At 53.3% G+C, this 18,737-nt stretch overlaps 4 protein-coding genes across 4 annotated transcripts; 2 read left to right on the top strand and 2 right to left on the bottom strand.

Annotated features, from left to right (window-relative positions):
- Positions 1–2,150: 2,150 nt before the first annotated feature.
- Positions 2,151–3,782, top strand: KVR01_000105 (uncharacterized protein). The gene is made up of 2 exons (XM_044789037.1): positions 2,151–2,666; positions 2,723–3,782. The coding sequence occupies exons 1-2, from the start codon at positions 2,436–2,438 to the stop codon at positions 3,365–3,367; spliced, it is 876 nt and encodes a 291-aa protein (XP_044650054.1). The 5' UTR covers positions 2,151–2,435; the 3' UTR covers positions 3,368–3,782.
- Positions 3,783–5,776: 1,994 nt separating this feature from the next.
- On the bottom strand, positions 5,777–7,201 carry KVR01_000619 (uncharacterized protein; the record flags this gene model as incomplete). Its single annotated transcript, XM_044790687.1, has 1 exon — positions 5,777–7,201. The coding sequence occupies one exon, from the start codon at positions 7,199–7,201 to the stop codon at positions 5,777–5,779; it is 1,425 nt and encodes a 474-aa protein (XP_044650568.1).
- A 3,473-nt stretch (positions 7,202–10,674) lies between these two features.
- On the top strand, positions 10,675–14,909 carry KVR01_001016 (uncharacterized protein). The gene is made up of 7 exons (XM_044792564.1): positions 10,675–12,060; positions 12,126–12,241; positions 12,318–12,465; positions 12,516–12,606; positions 12,657–13,064; positions 13,157–13,241; positions 13,293–14,909. The coding sequence occupies exons 1-7, from the start codon at positions 11,977–11,979 to the stop codon at positions 14,608–14,610; spliced, it is 2,250 nt and encodes a 749-aa protein (XP_044650965.1). The 5' UTR covers positions 10,675–11,976; the 3' UTR covers positions 14,611–14,909.
- Positions 14,910–15,969: 1,060 nt separating this feature from the next.
- Positions 15,970–17,296, bottom strand: KVR01_000664 (uncharacterized protein; the record flags this gene model as incomplete). The annotated part of the gene is made up of 3 exons (XM_044790571.1): positions 15,970–16,202; positions 16,393–17,164; positions 17,237–17,296. The coding sequence occupies 3 exons, from the start codon at positions 17,294–17,296 to the stop codon at positions 15,970–15,972; spliced, it is 1,065 nt and encodes a 354-aa protein (XP_044650613.1).
- Between the last annotated feature and the right edge of the window lie 1,441 nt (positions 17,297–18,737).

Below are 18,737 nucleotides of genomic sequence, written 5' to 3'. Positions count from 1 at the left end.
ATAAGGTCCCCACAAACGGGAGTTCATAGCCCGATTGGCTTGGCGGAGGGCTACCTCCGTGCTAGGTTCGGCAGTGAAGTCCTATAAGAGAGCCAATACCGTCGTACGCCCAGTGCCATCGGGGCGTTTTTGGGTAGCCGCGCAGATGGGGCTGCCCACATGACAGGCGGGTCTGTCGCTTGTAGTGTAAGATGCAAGGAACGGAATGGGTTTGTATGACTGCACGGAATAATCTGTCCCCGGCGGTGGTACGTTGGAAGGTTTCAGACTGATCACCAGGCCCCATTATATCTGGGTCGTTTTAAGACGGGCTCGTTTATAAAGATCGCCTCTGTCAGTGGATGACAGGCACGTGCGCGCATCCACTCTCTCGCGATGATCGTGCTCGCCGGGCCGAATGGTATAATCTCCGCCCCAGGTCCTGCTGCCCCTTGCGCCGATAACCACAGTGTGCTTTAATAAGGCAATGGGTCAATGCGGGCCGAGCCTCGCTCGCAACCAAATCAAACACGAAACAAAGGATGGGCATATTCATGTCTCCTTTACAGGCAACGGGCGTAGATGTTCGCGCTCGCTTTGTGACGCTGGGTCCGTTAGGATAGGCAGAAATTGCTTACAACGGACGGCCACCGAGATAATCACGAATTCTAACGTTAGTACTGCTTTCATTCCGAGGGTTCTATACCCATGGGTTACCACTATTGCCGCCTTTTCCTGCCCGTTGTTAGCTGTCTACCTAAGCATACGTCTCCTGATGAGTGTTCTCGATGCCCAGGTGCTGTAATTTGTTTGACCCTTGCCGATGCCCACTGCTTCATAAAGCCGTCAACTACGCTTGGAGCCAATCTGTATTCGCCATGACCGCGTTGCTATCCCTCGGAGGTATCTATCCAGGGACGTACCCATTTTCAAGCCTTGAGAGAAGCCCCATTTTCGATAGCTAATCACCACCTTCTGTATTCACACTTGAAACTCAGGCGGCGTCTGGCAGGTCATGGTCTGTACTTGATAGGGCTTATGGAAACAGTTCTGTCAGGCTGCCATCATTACGGCAGCAGTGCCCGAGGACCTCAGAACTCGTCAGGATCGTCTAGAGACATTGTGAGTCATGTCCTGGGACTGGGCAGAAGCAGTAAATGAAGGGTTTGCAGACCGAGAAGCCGCAATTCCTCGGCTTTGGTCAAACAAACAGGGAGTATTTCACAGACGTACTGTATTCTCTTTCCACTGTTATTGGCACTGTTTTCCTTCAAACGCTGGGTCTTGAGCGTTTACCACTGTATGAAGGCGCCACGTACATTTTACATGTATGAGGATTAAAAACGAAACCACTATTTGGAGTGGCAACCACAATCGAGTTCTTGAGTTACTACCTAGGTACAGACGCCGAGCAAGCATATCTTCCATAGTGTTTGTGATGATCAAACTAGCCACTGCTTCCATTTTTGAAAACTGCACATAGCAACATACAACAGAATATGACTCAGTGATTCCAATATAGCATAAATTGAAGACCCATGCGTGTGTATAAAGTCTGAACTATGGGGTGCACTATTCATTCTACCAGTGCACGGCTGGCGTAACATAGATGATTTGCCGCATTTTCTTTCGCAACACATTCCGCTTATTTCCACATATTATTTCGGGGTCGCTGAATGACTTTTGATCCCTTTTAAGATCTGTGTCACCGTGTGAAGGCGCCATGTATACCCTCAGACGTATGAAGAAAAGAAGCGAAACCAGTTAAGATCTATGTACAAGTACTGGTCTCATTCCACTGCCAGCAGAGGTTACCATCTAGCTACAGATTTTCTTGACTCCAGGTAGAAATGTACGCAGTCACATCTATGCGATGAAGACAGAATGAAACACCGCCGACCAGGCTGGGGCTATAGGTTGTGCAGGATATGGGCACGTGGCCGGTCACATGATGGCTGGGTGTGACCAACACAGGGGATTCCGCAGAAGGGTTCTCGCTCGACCATAAAATTCACTTGCAAGCCTTGTGATTCACTGACACGTGCTTCAGCCTTGCCATTCACTGACACGTGCGTCAATTCACTTGCGGGAGGCCTCATTTGACAGACATAAATACGTAGCTTCTCCCCACCTCAACTTCTTTTCTTTTCTTCCTTCCGACAACCACTTCCGTCACATCAGAAGTACCAGGCACTACGGCACCATCAAGCTGTCTTTTCCTGGTTGAGCAACGATAAACCATCAATCTGCTCACCCGCCTCGGTGAACAAGCCACCGTCTTACCAATCTTCCTTTCCACCCTTCATCGCCTACCGAGCAAGAAGCAACCAAGCAGATCACCAAAGCTTCAGGAAGGACCTGTTCTCAGATCTAAACAACACAGAGTGCCATACAATCACTCTGCCATACAATCACTCTACCATACAATCACTCTACCATACAATCACTCCATCACGATGCCTCGGTCTCGCAAGCAAACGCGACCCGCTCGTCAGTACGCTCGCCCCGGCTGCAGCTACGAGCTGCCAATCTGCATCGACAATGAAGAGCAGGTGGCACCCAAGAAAACAAACACAAATCAATCATCCAACCATACAGCCTCATGGATGGAGGCGCTGGCGAAGGGCAGATGGGAAGGCGGAGCCAACAGGCCTACCGTCGAAGGATCCCAAGCCCAGGGCTCTCGTGTAAGCTGAATGGTCACCCCCCGAAAAGCCAACCCCGAGAAGCTAACGATTTGCAGAAGAGAACAAATCGTGACGTTGACGAGGACAACGAAGAACCTCGCAATGGTGGTGCGAAGCGCCTGCGGCTGTCTGGGGGCGACAGCCACGCAAAACTCGTTACACCTACTGCAATCCATCAGCCGTTGCCAACACCCAATCACCCCACCAAAACTGTCAAGGGGCAAGCTAAAAACAACCTGAGAGCGCCTCGAATTGGTGTACGGACGAGACCGCACCAGATTGAGCAAGAGAACTCCGAGTTCTTCGCACGGAACAATCAGGTGGCTGTGGGCCAGACAAGTCCGAAAGACGACGAGGAACAAGCCCTTGATGCCAACCCGAGGGAGCAACAATACCAACCAGCGCCCTGGGCAACTCTACACACAATGTGGCAAGACCACGACCGACAACTCGAGGCAGCCAAAGAGCGCCTCAGAATCACAGAGCAAGAGGAACGGGAGAAGGCCGAAAGGCAGGCACGAGAGAGAGAGGAGGAGAGGCTTGGGGAGATTGGCACCATCGAAGCCAGCATCAGGAGTATGTGGGAGGCCGATCCGTTGGACGAGAGAGGGGATCGGAAGATAAGGCTTGGTCTTTCGGCAGAAGCTGGCCTACGGCGATTCAGAGAGCGTCAGGAGATGATGAGGCAGAACAAATTTTGACTTGGCCTCAAGCATCCTCCACTGGTCAGACAAGGACTTCATGGAGGAGGCCAAGTACCTGATCCTAGACCGAGAGGGCCTCCCGCTGTCACCATGGGTGCACGCTGTCACCATGGGTGCACCACCCGCTCCACCTCGTCATCGCCACCACCTTCGAGGGAAGGAGTATGCCAACCTCGAGTCTCAGGTCTGGTAGCATCATGGAGGAGGAAGATGAGGCGGGTTGGACGGTCTGAGTATCACGAGATTTGGATACAGTCGGGCACGGTCAAGCGTTGAGAAATGGCAGACACTGCCTTAGAATCTGTGCAGAGGCCATCTGGCAACATGTGTAGCAAGTGCCTAGGTCAACCAAAAGCCATGTTAGCTCATGGAATACTCATAAAAGTTCCGTTAATATACTGGACAGAAACGACTCGGAGGATTTTCATGCCCACCCCATATCTTGCTGTCTTTTTGACCGTTCCTTGTATGCAAAACGAATCAACCCAAATCTAATTAACACCTCCACTTCGTCCCGTGTTGTAATATACTTAAGTATCATGGGCACCCCCAGGAGTTCCTTAAATCCATTTACAACTTTTGCTTCTCATCGTAAAGACAATGCAACGGTACTGCTAACTCTCTTCCGATCGCTCTCTTACTCACTCGTAACCGACTAGTGCATGCAGATAGTATTACTTGCCAAGTACTGGCGTCTTATTACCATAAGAACAACCCTGAACCAATTGGCGATCTGCCATATCCACATTATCAGAAGTCATCAAGTATAATTCCTAGAAGTACTGAGAAATGTCAAGACGACATCTGGAGAGACTGAGAGCTGGGATCGATGACAGAATTAGATCAGGCGTGCCAAAGCCTGGCCCGACATGGACAAGCTCTTGCGCGTAATAGACTGATATGTCACGAGGTTTTCCCACTTGATGTAAATTTTCTATACACAACTTTACCAGTCATTCAATCTATTAAGTATGAGAACGGATATTCACACAGGAAAAAACAGCTAGTACACAGGTATAAATGCCCCTCGGTACGCCAACCTTAATTTACACCACCCACTCACTATACAAAACATAAATTTACACTTATTAACTATATATATCCTTATTAGCCCTTAATTTCTAATCCTCCTATTATTACTTTTAGTCTAATAGTTTACTACTTCTTTCTTTATCGCCTAGAGCGCTCTAGTGAGTCCCTAAGTACTACAATATCCTCCTAGGTTTCTTTATTGCCGATGAGGTCCTCTACAGTTAAGTCAACCTATATTAACTAGTTGATAGTCCTATAAGCCCTTATATAGAGCTTCTAGTGAGGAGGGCTTCTAGTAAGGGAGTTTTATTTAATAGGTGAAGAAAAATTAATAGGTCTGTATAGAGGGTATAAAAAGCACTTTATATAGGTAGTGTATATAGTTAGGGGGGTTGAATAAAGCCCTCTGATTAGCTATAGCCCTGGAGGAAATATTGTACCTATATACTAGCCGTTTTTTCCTATGCGAATATCCATTCTCTTAAGTATAGGTAATACTTACGAGGTCAAATTGCTAAATTATAATTAAATTTACAATATATAATACAGATATAATAAAGAAAATAGGTAAAACCACGACAGAAACAGCAGGGACAAGACGCCAACTGAATCAATGAGGACCACATCTCGTTAGACAGAGGCCCTTCGAATTGAAATCTTCACCCTCATCCGCAATGGACTCTACTTTCACCGCGGCGTCCTCGATGCTACGGTCAAAATTATCACGGTGACTCATCATCGACGATCATTGTGGTCATCACAGGCACCGAACTTGGCTTGTCGCAGGCTGGTGAGTGGCGTAGTGACGCGGTGGGTGTAAGTGTGCACATGTGCTCCTCACTGCTGGAATATGTAGCTGTCCGCAAGACGATTTTCTAGATAGACTGGGTTTGGTGCCTACTGTTTAATATGGGTGTTGGAAACCACTCCATCGGCCACCTCGCAATACGTTTCGGCTTGCGCAACCAAGCCCAGTCTTCTTTCATTGGTCATGAATTCAGGCTGGCTCGCTGGCCAAGGCACCCCTTGGCCACTTTTCACGGCATGGTCCCTACTCGGATTATGGCGTCGTCGTCGACCGGTGCTGTGCAAGAGCCTGATTTTTAATGTGCATTTTTTATTTCACTTACCATATTGGTATTCTACGTTTCTCAAATCCGCTACCGCGGCAAGATCACAGGGACGCCTGGGCAGCGTGTATCGTTAGCATGTGACATGCAATTCACCTCAATTTAATTTAAACCTTGGAATTCTTCAGGCCCAATTGCGTTTTATTTGTACATACATCTTGAAGTCCCAGATTCTGCTAAAAAATTCCTAGTCTCTCTAATCGAATGTGCTCAAGTCAACAACAACAGGAGTAGACACTCCTCGTTACATGATAGACCATTCATCTGGATACTTCTCCTTCCAAAATGCTGCAGCGGGCAGGATTCGGTTGTGTATAACCTCCGCCTCTGTCTCGTCCAACGGAGCATACACGATAACGCAACCGTGGTGAAGAGGTGTACTTCTGCGCAATATCCTGTGGTAAAAGAACCGATAGAGCAATGACTCGTGCATCACAGCTAGAGGGTTTCGCTGGCCCCAACCCTTCCGGATAACCTCTTCGGCGTCGAGCGGATTCAGGTACATGACCGTAGACCCATCGGGACGGGCCTCTGCGACGAGATCATCCCACTCCCTCATGGTGCCGAGGAATATTTCATCGTCGTCTGTTGTATCCAGCCAGCGCTTCAGCCTGGGGAATTCATTCGACCCAGCTAGATAGTGGGCCTCCCACAAGTCTGGTGCTTTTTGTTGGTAAAACACAAATAGGCGCCCGACAATTTTCATAGCGAAGGAGTTGACACCGGTCATCTGGGCGAGCGGGTCGATGCCCTTGATGACCGGCCGTGTCCCTGGTGGCCAACCGCGCTCGGGCAGGGTTAGCTTCGCCGACCACGTCGCCGTGATCGGGTCACAGTATGGCTTCGACAAGACGTCGACGCGGAAGAGCCCCAGGACAATGAATTCGATGATCTTGGTCTTGAGCCAGCCCCAGGCGTTGGAAGGTTGGCGGCCCGGACCGAGTGCGATGTACCCGGAGTAGCTGCTCCTGATGCTGCTGACGATGTAAGCGAACAGGCCGATCCAGAAAATAGGAGCAGACCACAGATAATCTTCTGCAGCCCAGGTTATAATGAGGTAAATGTCCTCCGCAAACCATAGGGGGTGCCGGAATGGGTTTGCGATCTCGAAGTCGACGAGCCACCAGTACCCGTATGCCAAAATTGGAAAGTTGAAAATCCACGTGTACATGACTGGGGGTAGCTCGAAGTTGGCAAGCCATCCAGCAAAGGCTGTAGGTAATATTCCAGCCATTGAAACTGACCAAGACGGAAGGGAGAGCGGAATGTAGATGTGCGTCCGATAATCGAGGGTGGACAGCAACATGTTTAGGCATTTCTGGAACTCGAAGGTGAACATGTGCGTCCGATAATCGAAGTTGGTCAGAAACATGTTTAGGCGTCTCGGGAACTCGAAGGTGAGAATCCAATAGTAAATGTATGGCAGGAAATTGAACTGGTCAAGCCATTTGTACACGCGTGGCGGGCACTCGAAGTTGACAAGTCCGATGTAGAAGTGTGTCAGATAGTCGAAGCTGGCAAGCCACTGGTATAGGCTTCGCAGGAAGTCCCGCTTGAACCACCGAATCCAATCTCCTCGCAAGAAAAAGAAGTCGACGTTCCACCACATGCTGAAGTCGAAAAGCCGCCAGCGCAGCCACGAGGATAGGTCTCGCAAAAAAAAGCCCATTGTGATGTTCTCTTCGGTGGAATGAGTCTCAGGTTTCGCTGCTGTTCAATGTCGGGCTGCTTTGGAGATTCAGTGTGAAATGTGCTGCTTGAGAGTGGTTGTTGGGTGGTTATCTTTTCCTCCACTTTCCTCGGTCCAGAGCTCCTCCTTATATAGAAAAATGTCTGTCACGGGGAAATATGACAGCATAGTACATGCCGCCTCTTTACCAGACTTTAGCGTTATAACACCAACTAATACCGGTCCTTTTTGTTCCTTTTGTGTATCTAGGTGGGTATATTGTTATCAAGCCGCTTCTTTGCTGGGCAGAGAGTTTAAACAAAGAGTTGCGGGCTCATTGGTCCATATAGTGCATATTGTCCTAAGACTACCCTTCGTTCAGAATGATATAGCGTGGTTGACCTCGAGAAATCTCACAAAGAAGGCGGTAAGAAGAGCACAAGAGCCCCCGCCACGGAGACAAGGATAGATAATGATAGATTGCACGACGCCAGGAACAGCCGCAGTGCGGTACATTACCTCGCAGTGGGGGCAGCCGCGGCATAGCCACACGCCCCGATAGTATTGATGACTCCAGTCTCAACCTCAATGCTCTGCAGAGCACTTGAGCCGGGTCTTGATGTTGACACCGCGCATGGTCGGCTCCATGAAGCCTCGCGGTGAATCATGCCGAACCCGCGCCAGACAATCTCTTTGTGGTGTCCGAATCCACCCGTGAGGGCATCAAAGACTTCCGGGGCATTCGACAAACCAAGGACAGAAGCCGAAAACTCTGCATCCTTACAACTTGCACCGCCGGTCGGAGTACGAAGTATGGCGGGAGGAGAAACAAACAGGATCAGGGGCATCCATGGGCTTCATGATATCTCCCGTCCCGTTTGTACGAGAAGTTCTTTTTTTTTTTTTTTTTTTTTGCGGGAGCTGGTGTCCATGATCAACTCTTCAACTCATACGGCTAAAGTGGTCACCAGAATACACTTCAGGAAAGTGTATCGAATAATAGCTAAGTGGTATAATACAACCAGTATTGGAACCTCTTCGTCTGCGTCCTCGCATGGTTTTAACTCGATTATCTCCTCCATGTCATATTATCCGAGTACCACGGCCTAGTAGTAGGTGATCTCAAGAACCACCTAAAGAAACACGACGGTCGTCTTACCAAGTATCTGGCCAACTCCGGACGGGTTGCTCTTTTCCATAGCTTACAACACCTGTATGGATCGGAGCCTCACTGATAAATTTTACTGACTATGTCGGCACAAGGTGCGCTTGACAACTCTTGCAGCGGTTGGTAGCGATGCACTACTCGTAGGAGGCTGCGTCAACTGGTGCATGGCGATTGTTAATCCGGATACATCCCGAAGGCGTACGGCCCCTTCAGCGGCCCATGCTGATCAGTACAAAACTCAGGACGGGGCTGCAGGTCTGTCAACTGGATGAATGCGGAATATACCGTCCGCGAGTCCCCCGAGGTCGTCATGATCGCTGTGGTCAGGTCCGGCCCAGTTTCTCCAAGACCGAGAGGGAAGCCCCTCGAATCCTGTACCAAGGCGGCTGACCTTGAGAGTAATATATCTTGAAAAGATCACGGCATCGGTGACTTATACACTAGTAGACATGGCGGCCTATGACAGAGCTGACGTAGGACTTCTATGACGACAGGACAACCATCGGGCTCTGGCGATGGCCGGAAGTTCATTAGAATTGTCTCAGGCCTTCAGTAAGGGGACACACTGATGAGATGCAGCACATGGGGATCATCAGACAAATCACACGAGTGAGCCTCCAAAGTCCAGTTGGTTGGATGTGATAACCATGTGTGACAGACAGGCCGCATGACCTGCCCAGGGCAACCTTCCTTTTAAGATAATTGGACCTGTTTCTACGGCCGTAGCAGTTGATACATAGGGTGCCGAAAACCATCGGGAGTTGGGGCATTGGCTCAAGTCAACTATGCTAGTAAGGACTCATTGTAGCGTGCATGGTGGGCTAGCTGCCGCTGTCAGAGGGGCGGCCCGGGGGAGCAAGTGTAGGCGGATGGGTCGTGGGACAGAACAGAACACATGGCTCATCAAGGATGATTTTTTCTTATTTTTAAACTTAGGTCTACTGCGGAACCGCTTCTGCGCATGACGATGGCCAGTCAAGGCGTGCCGGGTCGAGAGCCTGGTCTTGCGGCAGCGAGCCTTGTTGGTCTCTGGTGCCGCCCGAAAGTCATCGGGAAACGGTCAGAGGGCCCAGTGGGAAGCACAGGCATCTGGGGCCGGATCGTACGATTCCGTTGGTGTCTGGGAGGAATCATGCGATTGGGGTGCTGGGCTGGACGAGAGGGTCAAGGCTTTGGAAACGACGAACAACGTATAATGTTGTGCTGTGCTGCTGCTGTCGTTGGGAAAGAGTCGACGGGACTTGCTCCTTCCCCACACAGAGAGTTCTTGTGGGGCGGCGCAGTCCTGCCTCTGCTACTCGTCACCCCTCAAACCACCACACCACACACCAAAACCGCATCCCACCTTGCAGACACCACCACCACCACTACAAAAGGGAGAAGCAATTGATTCTCTGACCGTCTTTTGCCACAAAACCTCAGCTACTTGTTTTCCTGCACAGCAATCCTGCTCAAGCCGGCCTTTCCATCATCTCTTCAAGGCGGCGAGTTGGAGCAAGAGAAAAGAAAGGGGCCATGGCAACATCGGGCCGACCGACCGGTGCGTCACGGCCCAAAGACTCGATTCGACTCGACTCGACTCAATCATGGTCTGTCTTGATTACAATGAGCCAAGGTCAGCTCAAGCGAAGGAAACAGCGATGGGCAATGCACATATCCTGACAGCTCCTCCGCAACCACCACTGGCAGCACGAGCATTGGGAGCACACGAGCAGCCGAGCATCTCACGAACAATCTTTGCGACGCCCAATTCGACGCCCAAGCCAGGGGGACAACCCTCGATGCCATGCTCCAAGCACGTTGCAGCTGTCTGCCACTGGCATGCTGCTGGGTGGCACAGCTTCCTCCAAGTTCTGGCCACGAGTAGCTGAACTCTATGCCAAGCGATCCTGGCCCTCAGCTGCTCGGCTCGATTCACCGACGCTGCATCTGGTCCATCCTGCGTGCCTGCGTGCCTGCGGCGGCTCCCCCACCAACCCGGGCCCGACCGACCGGGACAGGGCGCCAGGCGCCATGGAACCGTCCTGACTCTTGACATCGTCCACTAATTTCCAGCTGCCTCTTTGGGCCATTCCACGGCTGCCTCCTCGGGTCCTTCTTCTACGGTTCGCGCACGGTGTTCATTCGATGGCTGGCTGCCCAACGCAATCAATCTCTTGGCTGAGACGAACTGCTTGGCTGTGCGTCTGTCGTCAACACAGACAGACCGCATGGGTGCGTGTGATCTCATGCTTCCTGAGGACTGGAGGCGACGAGGGACGTCGCTGCGGTGCCTCCTGGAGTCCTGGGCACTTACTTCCTCACGCTTGTCGGTCCGGCTGCGACCCTGGCAAGCCTAGCATCGGTATGGCCGCTGATGCGACTTTCCCATGCAATGCACAAGGCCAGATTCGCGAGCCTCGCTTGTCAGCTTCCCTTCCCAATTGGAGCCCTCAGCAGACTGCCAGCTAGCAGCCAGATCTGTAGTTCCTGCGAACCGTTCATTGGCGGCCACCGGCTCCAAGATACCCACGATACCCCAACGTCATCAGTCCTTACAGGGATCCTCATGGTCGTTCATAGCGCCCTACCGGCTCCCTAAGGCGATCGCGCTTTACCATCCAGCCCATCGTGTGCCACCCTCGGCCGACAAATTCCAAATAACACTGTCTCCAGAAGCCTAGAGCCATGTCTTACCCACGAGTCCAATCGCTTCCAGGGCGGAGAAGCCCCGGAGGACCGGCGCCATGCATCTTGCTTTTGCCGCGACGATGCTTGCCCATACGCTCCCTTACACTGTATCACGCTGCCGAGTTTCTGATGTACCACGAGACTTCGAGACCATCTCTGCGAAACCCTCCGCCTCAGCTATTGATCAACCCGGCGCTTCCGCGTGTGCCATTCAGCAAGCCACAGCCATGTTGGGCTCATGCCACATCGCCGAGTGCCTGCTCCGGGACAGCCACTATCCCTGTAGGACGCCTCTGCCAGGTCGGCTGCTAATAAGCAAGCTCCGCGGACGGCACGTCGACGGGAGGCCATCTACAACCTCTATTGGCTCAACAAAAGTTTCTTCAGCAGCGTCAATACTGCTATCCCCCCGGGCTCCCTCAGAATTAGCCTTTGTCATTGCCGTCCATTGGACATGGGCCACATGCAAGAGCGGAGCTGAGCTTGCTTGGCCCGCTCCCAGCTGTGATAGGCGGAAGGCAACGAGTGTTGACAAAAGATTTGGGGCTGAGACATTAACGATGAGAGATCAGAAACATTGTTTCGAGTGGCTCCGGGTAATGACCCTGAAGCTGGTGCGCTTGCAGGAGCTCCATCCAAGCAGCTCCTCTGGCGGCTGAACCAAAGGTTCAGGCCGTTGCGCTACCACCACGCTACTCAGCCGGGGGACCCCTTACCATTCATCGTGATCTCCACTCGATCTAACGCACCAAGGAATTCCGACGGCGAGCGCCCAGCTTAGTCACTCCTCAAATGTAATTGCTCTCGGACGCCATAGAAGACGGCCTCCCCAGGGTTCCTCCTGTGCTTGCTTGCTCGTCAACGAGGCCCCAGAAGCCACCGTTGCCCTCTTCCTCCCAGATCACGTCACGCCATCTTTGTCAACCGCTTCGTGGAAATGAGTGGTAATAGCCCAGTCGACAAGCCGAAGAGCGGACGTTCCGCCACGTCCTGCCTCGAGTGCCAGCGGCGAAAGCAGAAGGTAAACGGTTATGGGGGACATCCCAAGTCATCTAGACAGCAGCGGCTGACACCGCACGCAACTAGTGCTCACGCGAATGGCCTTGCAATCATTGCCAGGCCCGCAAGGTGCCACATCTATGCCAGTTCGCACCCAAGAAAGTGGCAACGCCGGAGGATGACTCGTTTGCTGTTCCTGCAAAGTATGGCAGAATTCCATTTGATCGCCCCCTCTCCACCAGGATACGAGGCCGGTGTTCTGACTTAGCACCTGCGCAGGTTGTCGAGGAAGAGGAAAGAAGGCAGCTTCGAGTCCGACACTTCGGCATCAGCCAGCGACCCCGAACATGGCCTCTCGGACGGGCTGGCCAAGCTAGGCTACATGCCTAGCCATGAGGTCTTTGCCCTTACCAGGTCAACAGCAGACGTACGTGAACCTGCCATCGCCCTTGCTGCCTTGTTTAATGACCCTTTCAGTCCTCGTATGGTCAAACAGATGACAACCAAGACGGTCAATCCGAGGAAATCGAGGCAGCCTTGAAGTTCATATTACCCAAGCCGTATACAGGTACGCAATGTTCCATCAGAGCGTGATTCGCCCACTAACGGAGAAGGAAGATGTACTGGTCCAGAACTACCTAGACACTGCCAACCTCCAGTACTACCCGGTCTTCCCAGAACAGCTCCGAGGACAGAGTGCAAAGTGGTGGGAGTCGAGGGCAGCCGGTCAGAAGCTGACCCCTGAGCTCACCTGTCTCTTGCTGCGTGTTTGTGCCGTTTCCACCCAGTACCTCGAGTCATCTCTGCTGCAAAGACTCGAGGCCGAGCTCGGGGAGAAGGCGCAGACAATGACCGACCGCTTCCATAAGGCTGCACAGAACCTGAGCGCCTCGATTCCTCAGGGCAAGGGCGGTGTTGTCAACGTGCAGCAGCTCTTCCTCGCAGCCAAATGGTACAAAGGGGAGGCGTGTATGATCGAATCTTGGCATGCCCTCAGCGCCGCTGTCCGCGCAGCGCAGGAAATAAGTACGTCTGCCTGCCTGCCTTCAATCGGAAGACTTCTGGCCACGTCTTCGGCAGCTTCTCTTGGATCGATGCTGACAGGCCCTTCAACTTAGATATGCACAAACCCAGCGAGGGTCTGCCAAACTTCGAGCGGGAGCTGCGCAAGCGAATGTGGTGCATTCTTTGGACCTGGGACTGGTAAATCATGTGCATATCCTCGCAGAAGAATACCGCCGCTGACTGGTACAGGCAAATGTCAACTCTGCTGTCCCGACCGCTGCTCATCGACCAAGACGACCATACGCTAGAAATACCAGACGGTCGGCTCGAGAACATCTCCGACCCCAATGTGCCCCATCCGCTATCGTCTGTGGCCCTACAGGCCGAGCTGGGCCTGCATGCATCCCACCTGTTCCAAGCACTGGGCGCCAAGTACTCCGTCGAGCTGGCGCTTGAGCTTGAGGACGAGCTCGAGAGGTGGATGGGCACATTCCCGGCTGCCCTTCGAGACCATCGACCCGACACTCGGTGGGATCAGAAGTATCCCAATATCCCATTTATGCGCTGCCAGATCAACATCATCGCATACGCGTACCTACTCGCGCCTCTGAAACCCTTCCTTCTTTCCAAGCCAGACTCGGAGATGATGAGCCCACCACTGGGGCCCAACCTGCGCGCCAAGGCCGTCGACACCTGCCTCGACCTGATGAGGGCCTCGGAGCAGTTCTATGATCTCCTGTACCCCACGGGCTTCAAGTACTTCTTCGTCATATTCTTCATGTTTGACGCCGCCACCGTATTGTGCTCCGCCATCGTGCATGATACCGAAAACAATCTCCCCAAGCGGAGCCAGTGCATCCGCGCACTTCGCACGTCTCAGGAGCTACTGGACGCTATCAACCACCTCTCCGAGTCCGCACGGCTGTCCGCCATGCTCCTGCGGAAGCTCACCCCGACCCTGCCCCTGACCGAAGCCGAGAAGGTGATCCTGGGCGTCGGCTCGCCAGCGCCGTCGTCGGCCAAGAAGATAAAGACCAGCCCTTCATCGTCGTCACCCCAAGGACAGCTCGCCACGGCTACGGCTTTTGGCGGCGCCGGCGGCGACTACACGCTAAGCAGCGGCGGTCTTGGCAACGGGCCGCCGGGCATCCCCTCCCCGTCACTGGGCGGCGCAACGCCATACGAGATGCCACAACAATACCAGCCCCATGCCCAGGCACACTACACGGCTGCCCCGCTGATGCCCCTCGCGGATCCCGGCGGGATTCACCACCCCATGATGCCGGCGGCGGTGCCGGAGTGGCCGTATGATTTCACCGCGGGCCTCACCCCGCTTGCGCAGGAGCAGATGCCGCAACAGCAGCAGCAACAGCACCCGGCTGGCCCATCATCCGCTGCTGCTCCGTCCCATCAGCAGCAGTTCGTCGGGGGCGGGGGCATGAACCCCGGCGACGCGCTGGCGGGCACGTTCCTGGAGCCGCTGTGGGACTGGGAGCACCTTGATATGGACCTGGGACAGTATGCCATGCCGCATTTTGCTGGTAGCAGCAGCGGGCCTGAGTTTTGAGGGGTTGGGGTTGGTGTATACGTGGTGGTTGTGTGGATGGGTGGGTGGCTTTGGGGGGCTGAGTAGCACCTGGGGAGGGAGTGTGCTTCTGGATGGAGCGTCCTTCTGGGCAGACCAGCCCGGAGCGGCTTTAGCGAGGTGTGGTATGGTATGGTGTGGTGCGATGCGATCTGATCTGACCCAATCTTGGGGGTTTTGGGATCAACTATAGATTTATTTTCTTGGGTGGCGTCATTTCTCAGGGTCGGGAGCGGGCGTGAGCGTGTGGGCTTGGGCCGTAATGGATTCGTCAGTGAAGGATGGATGGTTTTGGGTGCGGGGGGAGGGGGTGGTGGGACTGATTGGAGCTGGGTATCTGCGCGGTGTTTGGTACGTACACAAGGAGGTAGGTGCCTAGATAAAAGGTGGGATTCGATTACAGCTAGTCAATTGTGGCTGCTGGTCTTCTATACTTGTCCTGCGCCCGCGTGTGCTGTTTGCTGGTGCGTTGGATTCCTGAGTTGTGGGGGGTTGTCACTGTGCCTGTTCTACTCCCCCCCCCCTTTCCCCCGAACCCAGAGGCAGCCAGCCAGCCAACCCGTGGTTCTTATTAGGACCGGGCAGTGGTCCGGCCGGGTGCTGTTGTTGTTTTGAGCTTACCTTGGAACTTGCTTCTAGGAAACGCTGGCTGGCATGTAACGGTGGGCAATTTCTGGCAAGGCGAGGGGCCCGCTTGAATGGTGAGTGGTGAGTGGATCCTGTGACGGGATATGCAGAGCTCGGGATGGGCGTTGGAACCTTGGGGATTAGGGGGCTCATTTACATGCCTGATGCGATGGAGGATCTGGTATTTTCCGCCTTTCTCGAGGGGGGAGAAAGTCGGAGTTCAGCACTCGGTACCTAGATGATGGCGCCCTTGAGCAGGTAGGTCTCCGACTGGTTGTCCAGGCAGTCGGTCTTGCGGGCAGATCCATGGATGCGTTAAAAGCCGCCCGCCGCTACTTTGAATGCGTCCTCGGAGGCTGGTGGCTTACTGCAATGCCAGACATTCCTGACTGGCGTGGGTACGAGTACTTGTACTTCATCGCAATCATTGTCGACAAAATCACATGTCAACTTGGGCTCCGCTCTTGAATGAAGTAAGCCATTACGTGGGTTACAAAGTTGGTTGTCTATCTAAGAATACTTTCTTTATGAGGCCATTCCTCTCAGTGAGCCTTCCAAGGTTACTCCGTACTAGTAAATCGTCGACGTGGACTCCAGTCCAAGCCTCGGATAAAACGGCCGGATACAGCGACGTACTATGCATATCTGACTGACCAATGCCAGCTTGACCTCGCTACAATCATCCAACATCTCCGCCCTCCAGCTGACTCTCACTTACAGCATCTCAAGTGCTGGCTCTAGGACCTCGGGGGCTCTCACGCGCCGATCAGGGTCGTAGAAGCCCCCGCTGTGGAAGGGGCGGTACGGCTCCTCCTCTTCCATCCAGTGCTGGTACTCGTCGCACAGGAAGTCGATGTTCTGCGCCGCGAGGGGGCAGTCTATCGCGCAGCGCCGCAGCATCTTGGCGAGCCTCTTGAGGGGGTAGACCTGCCAGATTATGTCTGTGCCTGCGCGAGGGGGGTTAGTTAAAGTTACTTAGGTGTTGCGCTCTCCAGTATTTTCCCTTTTTTCCTTGTTTTACTTTTTCTTTTTTTTTTGGGGGGGGGGGGGATAGGGGGGCTTTTTGGATTTCGGTGTTATGGAGGGGGAAGGGGTGGGAAACATGGATGGGCTTCTGGGACTTGTGTCTTCACTTACAGTATGTGCCGACCTGGTCGCGCAGGAGGTTGTACGTCTCGGTCCGGCTCTGCCAGTTGTTGAAGTTTCCGCCCGTGACCACCTCGAAGACGCCAACCTCGGCGAAGTCGTCGGCCGGGCGCAGCCGCCAGTTGGTGCGGAACCTCGCGAAGGGGTCGTCGGGAATGTTGAGATCGGCCAGCTCAGCATCGAGCTCCATGACCTCCTCGGCATTCAGTCCGCGGAACTCCTCGTCGCTGGCGTCGGAGTCGGTGTCCGAGCCGCTGCCGCCAGAGTCGCTCTCGTCCTCGTCGCGGTCATTGTCCATGCCGGCGCCGAAGCCAGGCTCCCCGTAGGAAGGGTCCTGGTCCTCCTCCCGCGTGCCGCTGAGGAACCGCAGGCCGACGCGCCCGTCGTAGGGGTCGTGGCCGAAGCCGCAGCCGGTGGTCATGGATAGCTCGTAGATGAGGGTTATGCGCGTGACGTACCGCAGGACGTCCGACCCGTGGTTGTTGAAGTCGGCCCACATGGCGGAGAAGCGCTGCAGGGCGAACTTGTCGACGATGGGGACGCTCACGTGGGCGTCGTGCGACCGGTGCTCGGGGCCCCGCTTCACCGTGATCTCGAAGGCGTTGTGGGTGTAGTACATGGCCAATGCCTCGTTGCGTATGGCCCGGCTGGTCTGGAGGAGGGCGGGTGGCACGAGGGAGCGGACGATGTCGGGGGTTATGAGGGCCTCGCGGTAGATGTTGTTGCGGATCTCGGCGGGGAGGCTGAGAAGGGGGAACCTGTGCTGCTGAGGAGGATTATGTGAGGGGCATGTTCTTGTCAACGAAGACGGTAGGTAGGTGGGTATTGAGCTTACTGCTTGAGGCATTCCCTGCTGGTTGGCAGAGTTCTCGGGGCACATTGCTACGCGCACCATGATGCCGATTGTCGTGGTTCTGAGAAAGATGATGTACGAGTAGGGGTGAGTGCTATGGAGATAGGGGAAGGCTAAGATATCATAGACGAAGTAGGAGACCGAAGACGATGCTCTGTTGACATGGCAGATTCGTCAAGGCCTCTGGGTTGAGATTGATGGGGTTGGTATCGGAAGGCCAGACCTGAGCGACCCGACGCATGAAACTGGGCAGTGAAGGGTGCGCAGCGATGGTCGACGCCGTGGGTGATTAACTGTTTGCCCTCCTTCAGGTGACCGGCTATAGTGACTTCCAGTTTGACATGACGCTGCCAGCTGCCCCTGGTGATGCCCCGGCCGTTTCTCAGTCAATGGGTGCGTACCGCGTTTGGCAATGGACACCATCAGGGGCTGAACAACAAGATTGTTTGCATCTCCGGCACGACCATCTGGGGCGTGGCATCTGGTAATCTCGTTTCCCACCACACTGTAAGGCGGTGTCTTGTGAATAGGGCCTGCAGCCATTCGCAGCCTTGCGAGGCAGGTGACTCCTATCTGGCGAAGGGGACACTGTAAATATAGAAGGCATCTTTCACACCGGAACGATTGGGTATATACATCATACTTGGTGTTCATAGGGGTATTATGCGAACATGTTGGCATCACAAGTGGTAGGTATGAATATTGCGGGTCCCAGGGTGTAATATATGTAAGAGTGGAAGATCGTTGTTGCTACTAAATGGCGTTGGAAAGCAGGGTGATGTAGGCAAAGTGACAAAACACCAAATTTGAGTCATATTTTCATTAGCAAGCGAAACAGGTGCGAGGAGATCACAGAGCCAAGGGCCCAATTTGTAGGGGATAGTGAGATGTGTGCACCTATCGTATTATGACTATCGTTATCGACACCGTATTCTTTTCAAGCGTTGGGTCTTGAGTCCTTACCACCGTATGAAGGCGCCATGTATGTCCTCGGACGCATACGGAATAGAATCGAAACCACATAGTGAGATGTGTCACGGTACCCACTAGGTATCATGGCCCACTATATAAACGCCCAGGCTTCGCCAGCGGCTTGTAGTTTAGAGCTTTCCTTTCCTCGCGCAACAACAAGTTCTTAACCATGACCAACCTACTAGCCCTGTGACAGATGTGTGTCAGCAAGGTTCAGAAAGATTGCCTTGGTTTCGAAGATTGTCAAGCAGATCTTCCCATTTCCTATATGAGTCCGCTGGAGTGCGGCTGGAAACTGATTCACGCTTCGTTGCTGCAATCTTGTCAGCCTTGAAGTGGTTACTACTAACAATTATGGTGTTGTATATGCATTTTAAATTGGTTAATAGTACTCTCAGCTCTGTCAGTATGTTTCGTCTGTGGTTGAGCATCTAATGATTTACAACCGTCTGAACAAGAGAGTATAAGAAGGTCGAAGTGAGGAACCATTTACCTACAATACAATCGTGCA

This window comes from Diaporthe batatas (assembly GCF_019321695.1).
Source record: "Diaporthe batatas strain CRI 302-4 chromosome Unknown Contig00001, whole genome shotgun sequence".
In the NCBI taxonomy this organism is placed as follows: domain Eukaryota; kingdom Fungi; phylum Ascomycota; class Sordariomycetes; order Diaporthales; family Diaporthaceae; genus Diaporthe; species Diaporthe batatas.
Note: the sequence above shows the minus strand (reverse complement) of the source record. Positions and strands in the feature narration are given on the sequence as shown.

What these genes read in the sequence shown, in the direction of transcription:
- KVR01_000105 (XM_044789037.1), top strand. Translation starts at nt 2,436, where the DNA reads ATGCCTCGGTCTCGCAAGCAAACGCGACCCGCTCGTCAGTACGCTCGC. An exon ending in CCCAAGCCCAGGGCTCTCGT is followed by an intron (nt 2,667 to 2,722) that starts GTAAGCTGAATG and finishes AACGATTTGCAG; the next exon opens with AAGAGAACAAATCGTGACGT.
- KVR01_001016 (XM_044792564.1), top strand. Translation starts at nt 11,977, where the DNA reads ATGAGTGGTAATAGCCCAGTCGACAAGCCGAAGAGCGGACGTTCCGCC. An exon ending in GCCAGCGGCGAAAGCAGAAG is followed by an intron (nt 12,061 to 12,125) that starts GTAAACGGTTAT and finishes GCACGCAACTAG; the next exon opens with TGCTCACGCGAATGGCCTTG. An exon ending in TTACCAGGTCAACAGCAGAC is followed by an intron (nt 12,466 to 12,515) that starts GTACGTGAACCT and finishes TGACCCTTTCAG; the next exon opens with TCCTCGTATGGTCAAACAGA.